General features: G+C 40.9%; 1 protein-coding gene across 2 annotated transcripts in view; it reads right to left on the minus strand.

Moving 5' to 3' along the window:
* Positions 1-14814, minus strand: part of trim33 (tripartite motif containing 33) — a 146629-nt gene that overhangs the window by 76872 nt on the left and 54943 nt on the right. For both annotated transcript variants that reach the window (XM_043716996.1, XM_043716995.1), the window contains exon 3: positions 4155-4302. In XM_043716996.1, coding sequence (XP_043572931.1) covers positions 4155-4302 — 148 coding nt within the window. The remainder of the gene's footprint in view (positions 1-4154; positions 4303-14814) is intronic.

Raw genomic sequence — 14814 nt, forward strand, 5'->3', positions numbered from 1 at the left:
TGTTTTTGGAGATAAGTCTCTTGATTAAACTTAAAATATAAGCCGTAGCTATTAATTTAACCTGGGGCAGTGTTTGTAGAGGAATAAGACAGTGTTATTTTCTGGGTCTGTAGATTGTGAAGGAGCAAAAATGGCCTTTGCAGTAATATGTACTTCTTGTCAGATGTGAGAGTTTAAAGCAAGTTTAAGGGTTACTGCAGATTATATCTGCCATAAATGCTGTTGGATACGAATCCTATCAGATCGAGTGGGTGGGTTGGAGAGAGAGATAGAAGCGATGAGGAATTTTCAACAGCAACAGTATGTGATGGATGGCAGTTATAGGAAGGAGGGAAAGTCTCAAGATACAGTCACATAGATGGGTTAACTCCAGGAAGGTTAAGAGAGGTAGGCAGCTAGTGCAGGAGTCTTTTGTGGATATACCCATTTCAAACAGGTATGCTGTTTTGGAAAATGTATTCTATAGGGATTCTATGGGGAACGTAGCACGAACAGCCAAGTTTCTGGTATTGAGACTGGCTCTAATGCAACGAGGGGTACGTCAGCTTCCAAGAGATCAATTGTGCTAGGGGATTCTGTAGTCCAAGGTACAGACAGACGTTTCTGTGGCCAGCAGAGAAAAAGCAGAATGGTGTGTTCTCTGGTGCCAGGATCAAGGATGTCTCAGAGAGGGTGCAGAATGTTCTCACGGGGGAGAGGGGCCAGCAGGAGGTCATTGTCCACATTGAACCAACGACACAGGAAGGGAAAAGGTTGAGATTCTGGACGGAGATTACAGAGAGTTATGCGGAAATTTAAAAAGGAGGTCCTCAAGGGTAGTAATATCTGGATTACTCCCAGTGCTATGAGCTAGTGAGGGCAGGAATAGGAGGATAGAGCAGATGAATGCATGGCTGAGGAGCTGGTGTATGGGAGAAGGATTCACATTTTTGGATCATTGGAATCTCTTTTAGGTAGAAGTGACCTGCACAAGAAGGATGGATTGCATCTAAATTGGAAGGGGACTAACATTCTGGCAGGGAAATTTGCTAGAACTGCTTGGGAGGATTTAAACTAGTAAGGTGGAGGGGGGTGGGACCCAGGGAGATAGTGAGGAAAGAGATCAATCCGAGATGGGTACAGCTGAGAACAGAAGTGAGTCAAACAGTCAGGGCAGGCAGGGACAAGGTAGGACTAATAAATTAAACTGCATTTATTTCAATGCAAGGGGCCTAACAGGGAAAGCAGATGGACTCAGGTCATGGTTAGGAACACGGGATTGGGATATCATAGCAATTACAGAAACATGGCTCAGGGATGGGCAGGACAGGCAGCTTAATGTTTCAGGATACAAATGCGACAGAAACGATAGAAAGGGAGGCAAGAGAGGAGGGGGAGTGGCATTTTTGATCAGGGATAACATTACAGTTGTGCTGAGGGAAGATATTCCCGGAAATACATCCAGGGAAGTTATTTGGGTGGAACTGAGAAACTAGAAAGGGATGATCACCTTATTGGGATTGTATTATAGACCCCATAATAGTCAGAGGGAAATTGAGAAACAAATTTGTAAGGAGATCTCAGCTATCTGTAAGAATAATAGGGTAGTAATGGTCGGGGATTTTAACTTTCCAAACATCGACTGGGACTGCCATAGTCTTAAGGGTTTAGATGGAGAGGAATTTCTTAAGTGTGTACAAGACAATTTTCTGACTCAGTATGTGGATGTACCTACCAGAGAAGGTGCAAATCGTGACCTTCTCTTGGGAAATAAGGCAGGGCAGGTGACTGAGGTGTCAGTGGGGGAGCACCTTGGGGCCAGAGACCATAATTCTATTTGTTTTAAAATAGTGATGGAAAAGGATAGACCAGATCTAAAAGTTGAAGTTCTAAATTGGAGAAAGGCCAATTTTGACGGTATTAGGCAAGAACTTTCAAAAGCTGATTGGAGGCAGATGTTTGCAGGTAAAGGGACGGCTGGAAAATGGGAAAACTTCAGAAATGAGATAACAAGAATCCAGACAAAGTATATTCCTGCCAGGGTGGTAAGTATAGGGAATGCTGGATAACTAAAGAAATAGAGGGTTTGGTTAAGAAAAAGGATAGACAGGATAGATCGAGTGAATCCTTGGAAGAGTATAAAGGAAATAGGAGTATACTTAAGAGGGAAATCAGGAGGGCAAAAACGGGGCATGAGATACATTGGCATGAATAGAATTAAGGAGATTCCAAAGGGTTTTTCATTAAGGACAAAAGGGTAACTAGGGAGAGAATAGGGCCCCTCAATGATCAGCAAGGTGGCCTTTGTGTGGAGCCACAGAAAATGGGGGGAGATACTAAATGAATATTTTGCATCAGTATTTATTGTGGAAAAGAATATGGAAGATATAGACTGTAGGGAAATAGATGGCGACATCTTGCAAAATGTCCATATTACAGAGGAGTAAGTGCTGGATGTCTGGAAACGGTTAAAGGTGGATAAATCCCCTGGACCTGATCAGGTGTACCCGAGAACTCTGTGGGAAACTAGAGAAGTGATTGCTGGGCCTCTTGCTGAGATATTTGTATCATAGATAGTCACAGGTGAGATGCCGGAAGACTGGAGGTTGGCAAACGTGGTGCCACTCTTTAAGAAGGGCGGTAAAGACAAGCCAGGGAACTATAGACCAGTGAGTCTGACCTCAGTGGTGGGCAAGTTATTGGAGGGAATCCTGAGGGGCAGGATGTACATGTATTTGGAAAGGCAAAGACTGATTCAGGATACTCAACATGGCTTTGTGTGTGGGAAATCATGTCTCACAAACTTGATTGAATTTTTTGAAGTAACAAAGAATATTGATGATGGCAGAGCAGTAGATGTGATCTATATGGACTTCAGTAAGGCGTTCGACAAGGTTGCCCATGGGAGACTGATTAGCAAGGTTAGATCTTAGTGAATAAAGGGAGAACTAGCCATTTGGATACAGAACTGCCTCAAAGATAGAAGACAGATGGTGGTGGTGGAGGGTTGTTTTTCAGACGGGAGGCCTGTGACCAGTGGAGTGCCACAAGGATCGATGCTGGGCCCTCTACTTTTTGTCATTTACATAAATGATTTGGACGCAAGCATAAGAGGTACAGTTAGTAAGTTTGCAGATGACACCAAAATTGGAGGTAGTGGACAGCGAAGGGGGTTACCTCAGATTATAACAGGATCTGGACCAGATGAGCCAATGGGATGAGAAGTAGTGGCAGATGGAGTTTAATTCACATAAATGTGAGGTGCTGCATTTTAGGAAAGCAAATCTTAACAGGACTTATACGCTTAATGGTAAGGTCCTAGCGAGTGTTGCTGAACAAGAGACCTTGGAGTGCAGGTTCATAGCTCCTTGAAAGTAGAGTCGCAGGCAGATAGGATAGTGAAGGAGCGTTTGGTATGCTTTCCTTTATTGGTCAGAATATTGAGTACAGGAGTTGGGAGGTCATGTTGCTGTTGTACAGGACATTGATTAGGCCACTGTTGGAATATTGCGTGCAATTCTGGTCTCCTTCCTATTGGAAAGATGTTGTGAAACTTGAAAGGGTTCAGAAAAGATTTACAAGGATGTTGCCAGGGTTAGAGGATTTGAGCTACAGGGAAAGGCTGAATAGGCTGGGGCTGTTTTCCCTGGAGCGTCAGAGACTGAGGGGTGACCGTATAGAGGTTTACAAAATTATGAGGGGCATGGATAGGATAAATAGACAAAGATTTTTCCCTTTGGTCGGGGAGTCCAGAACCAGAGGGCATAGGTTTAGGGTGAGGGGGGAAAGATATATGAGACACCTAAGGGGCAACCTTTTCACGCAGAGGGTCGTACATGTATGGAATGAGCTGCCAGAGGATGTGGAGGAGGCTGGTACAATTGCAACATTTAAGAGGCATTAAGACCGATGGGTATATGAATAGGAAGGGATATGGGCCAGGTGCTGGCAGGTGGGACTAGATTGGGCTGGGATATCTGGTCGGCATGGACAGGTTGGACCGAAGGGTCTGTTTTCATGCTGTACATTTCTATGACAAGGTGCAAAACACCACATTAAACCATAATAATGATCATACTGCCATCTAGATTCCTTCCAGCAAACCACATCGCTGTTTTGAAAGTTTGGACCAAACCTACAATATTAAAACTGCATTTGGAAAATTAATTTCCAACCTGGTGAAACATCTTCCTTCCTTCTTATTGTATGATCCTTGGTGAATTTCACTCTCTGGTGGGCTTCAACGCATGTCTTACAGAGCCATTCAAGACATTCCACGCAAAATCCGCTGGCTTCTGCATTATCTTCACAGCTTGTGCACACCTGTAAGCCCAAAAATAATCAGTGGGTGGAATACTTTTCTTCAAATTATCCAAAAGACAAAGTACATTATTACAAAGCATTCACAAACCTACAAGCAACTTAAGTAAACCATGGTTTAAAACAATTGCTTAACTCTAAGAGGTTTGAATTGATAGAAATACCTGGTGTGGTGACGAAACATCTGAAAACAAACCTTCCAGCTCAGCAAGCTAACTTACTTTTCATCAACCTGAGTTACAATCTCCTCAAAAGTCACTCCAAAAAATACATATTTCAAGATGTACATTTTTACAAGTTTTCGACTAAGTATCCTATGCATACCAATTCCATACCTCTCCATTGACACAGTAATGAGGAAGAGTATTGTTCGAGTTGAATGGGCTCATTTGAACCATCCTGGACCAGTGTCCTGGCAAATTTCAAACAGGATTTCATTAAAGTAATTTGTTTGGAAGGGGTTCAACTGAAGGGATTTTATTAAAAATCAAATAGAAATAAGAAGAGGTACAGAGCAATGAAAAGGCAATGCCAGGAAAGTGAGCTTAAGATTCTTTATCTGAACACATACAGCATTTGTGACAGGATAAATGAGTTGAAGGCACAAACAAAATAAATGAAAATGACTTGTTAGCTACCACAAAGGTGTGGCTGCAGGCTAACTAGGATTGGGAACTCAATATTTCATGGTATTCAATGTTCCAGAAAATTTGGCAAAAAGGAGTTGGGGCAACATCACTAATAAAGAAAGGTGTCAGTGCGATGGAGAGTAGTGATATAGGTGCAATAGATCATGATGTGGAAGCAAGTAATAACAAGGGAAAGAAGCCATGGGTAGGAATCACCTACAGATCCCAAAGAATTGCCTCACTATAAGACAAAGGAATAAACTGCGAAACAATACAGATCAATAAAAAGGGGGTAAGAATTGTCATGAGATTTTAATATGCATATTGATTGGAGAAATTAGATAATTATAATATGAAATATGAATTTTCAGAGATCAGGAATTGTTTCTTTGAGTATATAGCACAAACTGTTGAAAACAAGCCACTTTAGATCTTATAATGAGGTAGGACTAAATTAATCTCGCAACTAAGAACCTCTTCGGTGTAAAAATTATAACACGGTAGAATTTCAAATTCAGTTTGAGGGAGGGCAGCTTCAAATGCCAACAAGGGTCCTCAAACTACTTATGGGCAATTAAGAGATATAAAAAAAAGTGTTGTGTAAAGCAGACTGGGAAATAGTCGAAACAGGAATACATTAAACATATTTCATTAATACTTATCAAAAATTTAATCCAGTCAAAAAAGGAGTTGATAAGTATGAACTACCTGTGGTTAACAAAAGCAATCGAGGAGAATACCAAATTTTAAAAACTATAGCATTCAAAGCAACAAAAATTAGAGATATACAACAGAATTGTGAATGCTTTCCTTGTGTTTTAGGAACTAGCAGATGACTAAAAAGCTAACAAGACAGAAAAGCAGCATAAAAAACAGACAGCAAGATTTCCATTTTATATGTACGAGAGAGCTTCTAAAGTCAGTGTGGGACCAATGGGACTGGGAAATTGATATTGGAGAACGGAAATGGCAGATTAATCAATATTATGCATCGTTCTTCATGGTGGAGGACACTGTAACCATTCCAAAGACATCACATAAGCAAGGTGCTAATAGGGATCTTGCAACAGCTTCTATTATAGGAGTCAAAGCATTTGACTAGCTAATAGCACTGAAGGCAAACACTTTCCCAGGACCTTATTACCTACATCCAAAGAAGTGACAAAAAAGTTACTGGTTCAAATATTCCCAAATTCACTCTATTCTGTGGGGGTTTCAACATCTTCAAAAGCTGCTAATGTATCATTGTTCAACAAGGGAGGTAGACACAAGGCAGGAAGCTATGAAAAGAGAGAATGCTGGAGAAACTCATTATGTTTGGCAGCATCTATGGTGATTTGACGTTTCATGTCAGTTTTTATTTTTCAACTCTGCCAAGCACGTCGAGGTTGTTCAAATTTTTTTGGCTTATATTCCAGATTTATAATATTCCAGTATTTTGGTTTTCGCTAGTAGGGTACTGTAGGCTAGTCAGCAAAACAAATCATTGATGTTAGCATCGACTATTAAAGAAATAGCAGAACATTTAGAAAAGCTTAATGCAATCAAAGTTAAAATGTTTCAGGACAAGGAGGTCATGTTGCATAAATTTGCTGAGTTCTTTGAGAATATGATATATAGAGTTGACAAAGAGGAGCTGTTAAATGTAGTGTGTTTGGATTTCGAGAAGGCATTTGAAAAGATGCCTTTTGAAAGGTTATTGCATGACGCAGGAGCTCATTGCATTGGAGCCATATATTAATTGAGGATTTGCTAAGACAGATGACAGTGTCAGGATTAATTTCTTTCATTTGGAAAGATAACTAGTGGAGCACCACAAGGATCAGACCAAGGGCCTTAATTATCTACTCTATCAATGACTTGGAGGATGGGGCAGAGTGTAATAGACCCAAATTTGCTGATATAAAAATCATAGGGAAGGCATGGTGTGATGAGAACATAAGGATTCTGCAAAGAGATATAGAAAGGTTGAATGAGTGGGCAAAAACTTGGCAGGTGCAGTTTAATGTAGCGAAGTGGGAAGTCATGGTTTATGATTAAATTTAAAGATAGTCTTATTTAAATGGAGAAAGAATCCAAAAATCTACAGAGGGGAATCTGGTGCATGAAATACAGGGGTAGCATGCAGTGCAACAAGATAATTCAGATAAATGTGAGGTGCTGCATTTTGGGAAAGCAAATCTGAGCAGGACTTATACACTTAATGGTAAGGTCCTAGCGAGTGTTGCTGAACAAAGAAACCTTGGAGTGCAGGTTCATAGCTCCTTGAAAGTGGAGTCGCAGGTAGATAGAATAGTGAAGACGGCATTTGGTATGCTTTCCTTTATTGGTCAGAGTATTGAGTACAGGAGTTAGGAGGTCATGTTGCGGCTGTACAGGACATTAGTTAGGTCACTGTTGGAATATTGCGTGCAATTCTGGTCTCCTTCCTATCTGAAAGATGTTGTGAAACTTGAAAGGGTTTAGAAAAGATTTACAAGGATGTTGCCAGGCTTGGAGAATTTGAGCTACGCAGGGAGAGGCTGAACAGGCCTGGGGCCGTTTTCCCTGGAGTGTTGGAGGCTGAAGGGTGACCTTATAGAGGTTTACAAATGATGTACAAACCAAAAAAAAGACAAGACTTGCATCCATTCGTTTTTCCTTATCCCTTATACAAACTTAACACTTCTTAAATCTTAACTTTGTCCAGAATGTACACTGTTGGAATATGTAGATTCAGTTATATTATCTTTCCTAACAATGTGATAATCTGCATTATGTGGCTACAGCAAACTGCTCCTATGCAAAGTTTCTCCATGTTTTAAACTTCACTGAAGGCCAGTGGATTATGGTCAGCATGAATTATGTCTCTTTATTATTGTGGTGGACTGAGAAGTCAAAGTGTTGAAGAGAGCCGACGCCACTCCCAAAGTTTCCTCTTCTATAGTAGAGTACTAGTTTTGGTATTTAACTTTTTACAAGGATGTTGCCAGGGCTGGAGGATCTGAGCTACAGGGAGAGGCTGAACAGGCTGGGGCCGTTTTCCCTGGAGCATCGGAGATTGAGAGGTGACCTTATAGAGGTTTACAAAATTATGAGGGGCACCTATAGGATAAATAGACAAAGTCTTTTCCCTGGAATCAGGGAGTTCAGAACTAGAGGGCATAGGGTTTAGGGTGAGAGGGGAAAGATATAAAAAAGACCTAAGGGGGCAACTTTTGCACGCAGAGGGTGGTACGTGTATGGAATGAGCTGCCAGAGGATGTAGTGGAGGCTAGTACAATTGCAACATTTAAGAGGCATTTGGGTGAGTATATGAATAGGAAGGGTTTGGAGGGATTTGGGCTGGGTGCTGGCAGATGGGACTAGATTTGAGTTGGGATATCTGGTTGGCATGGACGGGTTGGACCGAAGGGTCTGTTTCCATGCTGTACATCTTTGACTCTATGGCAGCAAATGGAATTGTGGCCTCTGTTACTGTGAAGCTGGAATTTAAAAATAGAAATATCTTGTTACAATCAGAGTAGCAGTGAGACCACACTTAAGTACTGCGTGCAGCTTTGGTCCCCATAATTAAGAAGGGTATGCTGTCCTTGGTGATAGTTCAAAAGAGATTCACTAGCTTCATTTCAGGAATGAAGGGACTGAAAACCAAGAATGGTTAAATAGATTAAGCCTTTATTCATCAGAGTTTAGCAGAATGAGGAGTGATCTTATTGAAACATACAGAAGCCAGAGGGGGTTTGATAGGGTACATGTTAAGATGCTCCCCTTAGCTGGGAATCTTAAACTCAAAAGGACATAGCTGCAAAATGAAGAGACATTCATTTAAAATTGAAACTGGAGAAGTGGGAGATGGCATGGGACAGGGTGACACTAGACACACAAGATGGTCACTGAGCCATCAGTTGGCCACCTTGACACGCAACATACTGCGTGGGGCCACCAGAATGCCAACACAATGCACTCACAACCCAATTGATTAATTTAAGGCAGGTGGGGGAGAGAATACACATGAGTCCAGCCAACACCTCTTATTGGTGATATGAACTCAATATAAAGTGCTAATAGCCAGGCTACAGTAACCGTCCTTCTCAGGAAGAGCAATTAGCGCCCATTACTACAGCAATGGATTTCCATGCAGACAGTGAAACTGACAAGGTCTACACTGAAACTGACAATGAGCAAGTGGAAATTAACAAAGGCTGCGCTGCAACTGAAAGACCGTATCGAAAATATCAACAATTTTGCAGTGATTGCCATAAACAAACTATGTTACGAAGACAATAATCTCATCACTGACCTATTTTATCACAAAATGCATAAACGTTTCTTTAAATGTGCTCCGGGTCGAGAGAAAACTGCGGTGTTGGTGCCTCTCTCTCCCCGGAGTTTTGGTATTTCCTTGTGCAATAAACTTTCATTGAACCCAGTTTCTGACTCCAAGACTGGTATTTTTCCCCACAACAATGGGAAGAATTTCTTCCTCAAAAGGTTAATGAATGCGAGAAATTCTCTACCCCAAGGAATTGTGGAGGCTAGGTCACAATGTATTTAAGGAGGTGGGAGATAGATTTTTGAACTATCGAGCAATTGAGTGTGACAAGTTGACACAAATGAAGACGAGACCTGGGCAGATAAGCCTAAGTTTTACAAAACAGGAGGGCAGGCTTGAGAAACCAAACGGCCTGCTCCTTTTTCTTGTGTTATTTCCTCATGACTGGTTCTAGATTAAGAGTAGAATAAATCACACCTCTTAAAAATAGCAAATCTTTCTCATTAGAATGATCACTAAAATATCCAAATGACTCTTTTATGAAGCCTCTGTTGCCATTACTCTGAAAAGAAAGGAGTCATTTTACCAGAAGCCTTGCAGCCCATAAATTGACAGTCTCTGGTATAGTCCAATCAGCATATTAGATAATGTTTTAGAGGTACCTGGTTATCTTAAATAGCTCATGTTCTACTAACAATAGTCCTTTCATTGGCCTGAGACTGTTAACCAAAGTGTTCAACAAAAATGAAAGGAACTTTCAACCACCTCAGGAAGAAGTCTGGAACATAGCCAAAGTACCAGCTTATTCTCATGCTAGATGAGAAACAATTAACCTATATACATTATAGACCAGATACAGTCTTAAAATACAAATCAATCACTCTTTTGGACATTCAATGCAAGTCTTCAGTGGCCCAAATGAAATATGCATCATTCTTAAAAATAAATAATGCTGTAAATAAGAGGCTATATATCCTTAATAAATATAGAGCGGTAGTTGCAACAAATTCCCCTCGACAGAGATGAACCTCAAATTTATTGCATTTTCTCTGAGAAGGTAAAAGAAATGATATTGGGAGAGTATCTCAGACACTTTTTCACCTAACACAAAAGGACAAAGCAATATCACTCAATTTATATACTCCAATTTATGTACTTTCAGAAAGACATAGCACAAATGTTATTTCTCAAGTGAAAATTACAATTAAGATTCATTATAGTGAGATATTGTAAAGATCATGTCTTATCTACATTTTTATGTCATGGAGCAAAGCAGTAAAAGAATGGTTTTAAAGACAAGGATTGCTGAAGGATTACTGAAATTTTTAGAAGTCTGACAATCATCGCAAGCACTATTTACACAGCTACAGGTTCAAGCAGTAATAGGAGAAACTGCAGAAAGACTGCAGCCAAGTGTAAAAATGGAGATGCAACCAATAACAAGACAAATAACTGATGACAAACATCAAGAGTGGAGACTGGTTTCTTAGGTTGAACATCATGGGGGTTTGAACAAGTTAGGAGAAGCCTTCAGATCTCCAACAGTTCTCTTTAGTAAAACCTACCTGAAGGGCTGAAAATAGCCAACTTCTACGTTCAGCAGTTGCAGTAAGTTTTTGTAATTAGTCAAGATCTTTTATAAGGGTTAACCATCCACTGTGTATCTCCTGCAAACCAGTGAAAGCATCCAGAGAAGCAGCGTTCTGGTCAGTACAAGAACCTCTCAGTAAATCTTGCAAACTACCACTGAACTGCATCCCTAGATTTCCCTTAGTCTGTAACAACCAATGTCTTGTTTCTATCAGTGCATGTGGTAGTGGGGATTAGAGTTTTAGCTAGTATGACAAGTATTCATAATTTCCGCTGAAACCTATTTACTTATAAGAATACTAACTCTTGGTAAGTACAGAAATCTGTTCCATGCTTTGTCAACCTGGTCTAAAGGACACAAATTGGGAAATTTTGCAAGCTCTGATAAATTTTTTAATTTGGATGAAGACTCCAGGCATAACACAGCTTAATTTCCAACATGTTACCCTAGACAGACTGCTCATCGGGGACAAATCTGCAACTAGTAATAGTATTTGGGTGTAGTATTGGTAAGTAATATACATAAAGCAAAACACCCAGTTCTGTTCTGAGTTAAGACATGGCATAACAAAGTATTTCCTGCAGGTGGCATAATTCTCCCTGACTGTCACAGGAGAAATTTCAAAGCACAGGTTCATTGACTTGGTGGGTAAATTTGAGATCACTTTCCTACCTCTTCCAGATAATGCAGAGATAACGGAGGTTCTAGCATTGTATTTGAGTTTCGAAGAAATACAAGGGGAGCAGGGGAGTGAAACATGCTAATCAGGTAATATTCAGTTACAGTTCAATTCGAAAACTGGAGATGGAATTCCAAAGGGGAGAAAAAGATAAGGAAAAGGGGGTGGCAAATGTAATTGCAAGGGCAGGAAACAGCAATGAGAAAACCAGAATCACAGTCTGAGAAAATTCATACAGGAGACTCAGATACTGTTACAGCCCTTGGTAGGGAGTACCCGGAGTCATAATTTGAAGGCAAGTAAGGACTTGCATAGGTTCTAGTAAAATTCAAGAAGGAGGTGAATGCCTTCTTGTCCTTTGAGAAAATAGTTAGACAAATGAGATGGGCAAGAGGGGATTGGACACTGCTCATGGAGAATACGTTGACCAGTAAAGTACAGGAAATTGACGTCTCACCGTCAGAGCTGGTTTCTTGCGATTATGACACCTCAGAGAAAACTATATTGGCTATATACAAGTTAGTGCCTGTTGATTATAAGCAAAGGTTCAGGAATTTAAGCAAACGAGGCAAAGCTACATTGATTTTAAAGAATGAAGTCACAGTCATTCAGCGCAGATAAGCCCTTTCAGCCCATCAAGTGTGCACTCATAATAACTAGCACTAATGGGCTGCTAATTACAATTTCCTGCACCTGTTATGATATATGTTTTGTCAATGTTATAATATTTCAAGTGTTCAAAGACTTTTTTTTTTAAAAGGTTTAAGGTTTTTGGCCTCTACTTTCTTCCCAAGCTGCGCATTCCAGATTTCCAACATTTTCAGAGTGAAAAAGTAATTTTTCTTAAATCCCTTCTGAATCTCCTGCCCCTTTACCTAAAACTATGCCCACTTGTGATTGATCCCTCAACCAAGGAGAACAGCTGCTCCTCACTTACATTATCCATACCCTTCAGTCTGACACACCTCAATCATGTCTCCCCACCCAACCTTTAGCCTTGTCTGTTCTTGAAAGAAAACAATCCAAGACTATCGAAACTTCCCTTATACCTCAATTGCTCCAATACAACCAACATCCTTGTGAACCTCCTCTGTAGCCCCTCTCGTGCTATCACATTCTTCCTGTAGTGAGGTGATCAGAACTGCAAATAGTAGACTAGCTATAGCCTAACGGATGCTCTGTACAACTCTAACATTATCTCCTAGCTCTTATACTCTCTGCCACAATTGATGAAAGCATCACACATGCCTGTTGACTTCAGGAACCTGAGGGTAATTATTCCAAGATCCCTCTGTTCCTCTAAGCTAGAGTGTCCTGCCATTCATTAAATACTCCATCATATTGTTGGTTCTTCCAAAGTGCATACCTCACACTTATCAGAATTAAATACCATCTTCTACTGCCCAGCCCACCTGACCAACTCATCTTACCTTCCTGCAACCTACAACCATCTTCTTCACTATTAACCACCCTATAAATCTTGGGGTGTCATCTTCCTTAACATTCTCATCTATATCATTTATGTATTTAACAAATAATAAGTTCCCATTACCTATCCTTGTGGTACACTGCTGGATACTGGCCTCCAGTCACTCAGACAGTCTTGCAGCACTACCCTTTGTGTCCTATTACTAAGCCAGTTCCTGATCCACCTCACCAAGTTTCTCTCAGTTCCATGTGCTTTAACCTTCTCAGTCTCCCGTGTGGCACCCTATTAAAGGCTTTGCTAAAATCCATGTGAACTACACCAAATGAACTTCTCTTGTCTACACACGTTTTCGTAAAATTCTAACAAATTTGTTCGGCATGACCTCCCTCTGCCACGCTGACAACCCAACCCATGCATTTCCAAGTTCATATTAACTCACCCCTTCAGAATTTTCTCTGATAGCTTCCCTATCACTGACACAAAGCTCACCGGTCTACAACTTTCTGGTTCATCTCTACCACTTTCTTGGAACCACATTAGCCAACGTCCTGTTACTTCGCCAATGACCAGAGTGAAATTAAAATGTGCCAGAGCCCCTGCAATTTCCTGCCTCGGCTCCCACAGCAGCCTGGGATGCAATTTATGTAGGCCGGGAGATCTGTCTGTTTTCAAGCCCAGCAGAGGCTCCCATGTCTCCACATTTCCTGTGTCAAACTGTGCAAGTTCCACACAATCTCTTCTCCTGAATTCCATACCTACATTCTCATTTCCAGAATGCAAAGACCAAAGATAAATATTCACTTAATACCCTTCCAATATCCTTGGCTTTACACACAGATCGACCCCTTGGTCCCTAATTGGCCCTATTCTTTCTCTAACTTCTTCCCTTCAATGTACTAATCATCTATTTTAGGATTCTCCCTAATCCTGTTCACAAGTCCTTTTTCATGTACCACCTTCTCCCCATCTTTCACTCCAATTGCTTTCTTAAATTCCTCTTCCTATATTCCTCCTACAACACAAATTCCCAGCTCGGCAAACAGAACCACAACAACGAGCACCCGAGCTACAAATCTTCTCACAAACTTTGAATATTCCTCCTGTGCTGCAGCTAAATTTCACCATTAGGACTTGAAGGTCTTTCTCTTTTTCCTCATTCAGTTGCGAATTACCCTAAACATTCAGGGTTCCCTGAACACATTAATCCTATATTTCCTTTCTTAAAGGGCACATGTTGGATGTGTACTTTCCCCAGCTTCTTTCTGAATGCTCCCTCCTACTCATCTGTAGATTTACCCACAAGGAGCTGTTCCCAGTCAACTTTAGTCAGATCCCACTTTAATAAAATTTGCCTTCCCCCAGTTCAAAGCCATTTTTTGCAGGACATCTTCCTCGTGTCCATTACAAATTGAACTGCATGTATTGGTCACTAACACTAAAATGATTACCTACTGTCATAATGATCATTTGTTCGGTTTTGTTCCCCAGAACTGTGTCATCCCTTATTGGGCCTTCTACCTCTGGGACACCCGGACCAACCAACCCAACCACCCTGTAGCTCAACATTTCAATTCCCCCTCCCACTCCACCGTCTGACCTATCACCCTCACCTTGTCCTCTTTCCACCTATCACATTTCCGACGCCCCTCCCCCACGTCCCTCCTCCCTATCTTTTATCTTAGCCTGCTGGACCAACTTTCCTCATTCCTGAAGAAGGGCTAATGCCCGAAACGTCGATTCTCCTGTTCCCTAGATGCTGCCTGACCTGCTGCGCTTTTCCAGCAACACATTTCCATCTCTTCTACGAATAGATACAACAAACACTATCCGGACACTTAGAAGAAATAATGAATCCAAAGTCTTCTGTCCTGCACCATATTTATGCCACACATTGATCTACTCTTTTTCTACTCTTGTTAACATTAATGTGAA

This window comes from Chiloscyllium plagiosum, chromosome 26 (assembly GCF_004010195.1).
Source record: "Chiloscyllium plagiosum isolate BGI_BamShark_2017 chromosome 26, ASM401019v2, whole genome shotgun sequence".
Taxonomy (NCBI): Eukaryota; Metazoa; Chordata; class Chondrichthyes; order Orectolobiformes; family Hemiscylliidae; genus Chiloscyllium; species Chiloscyllium plagiosum.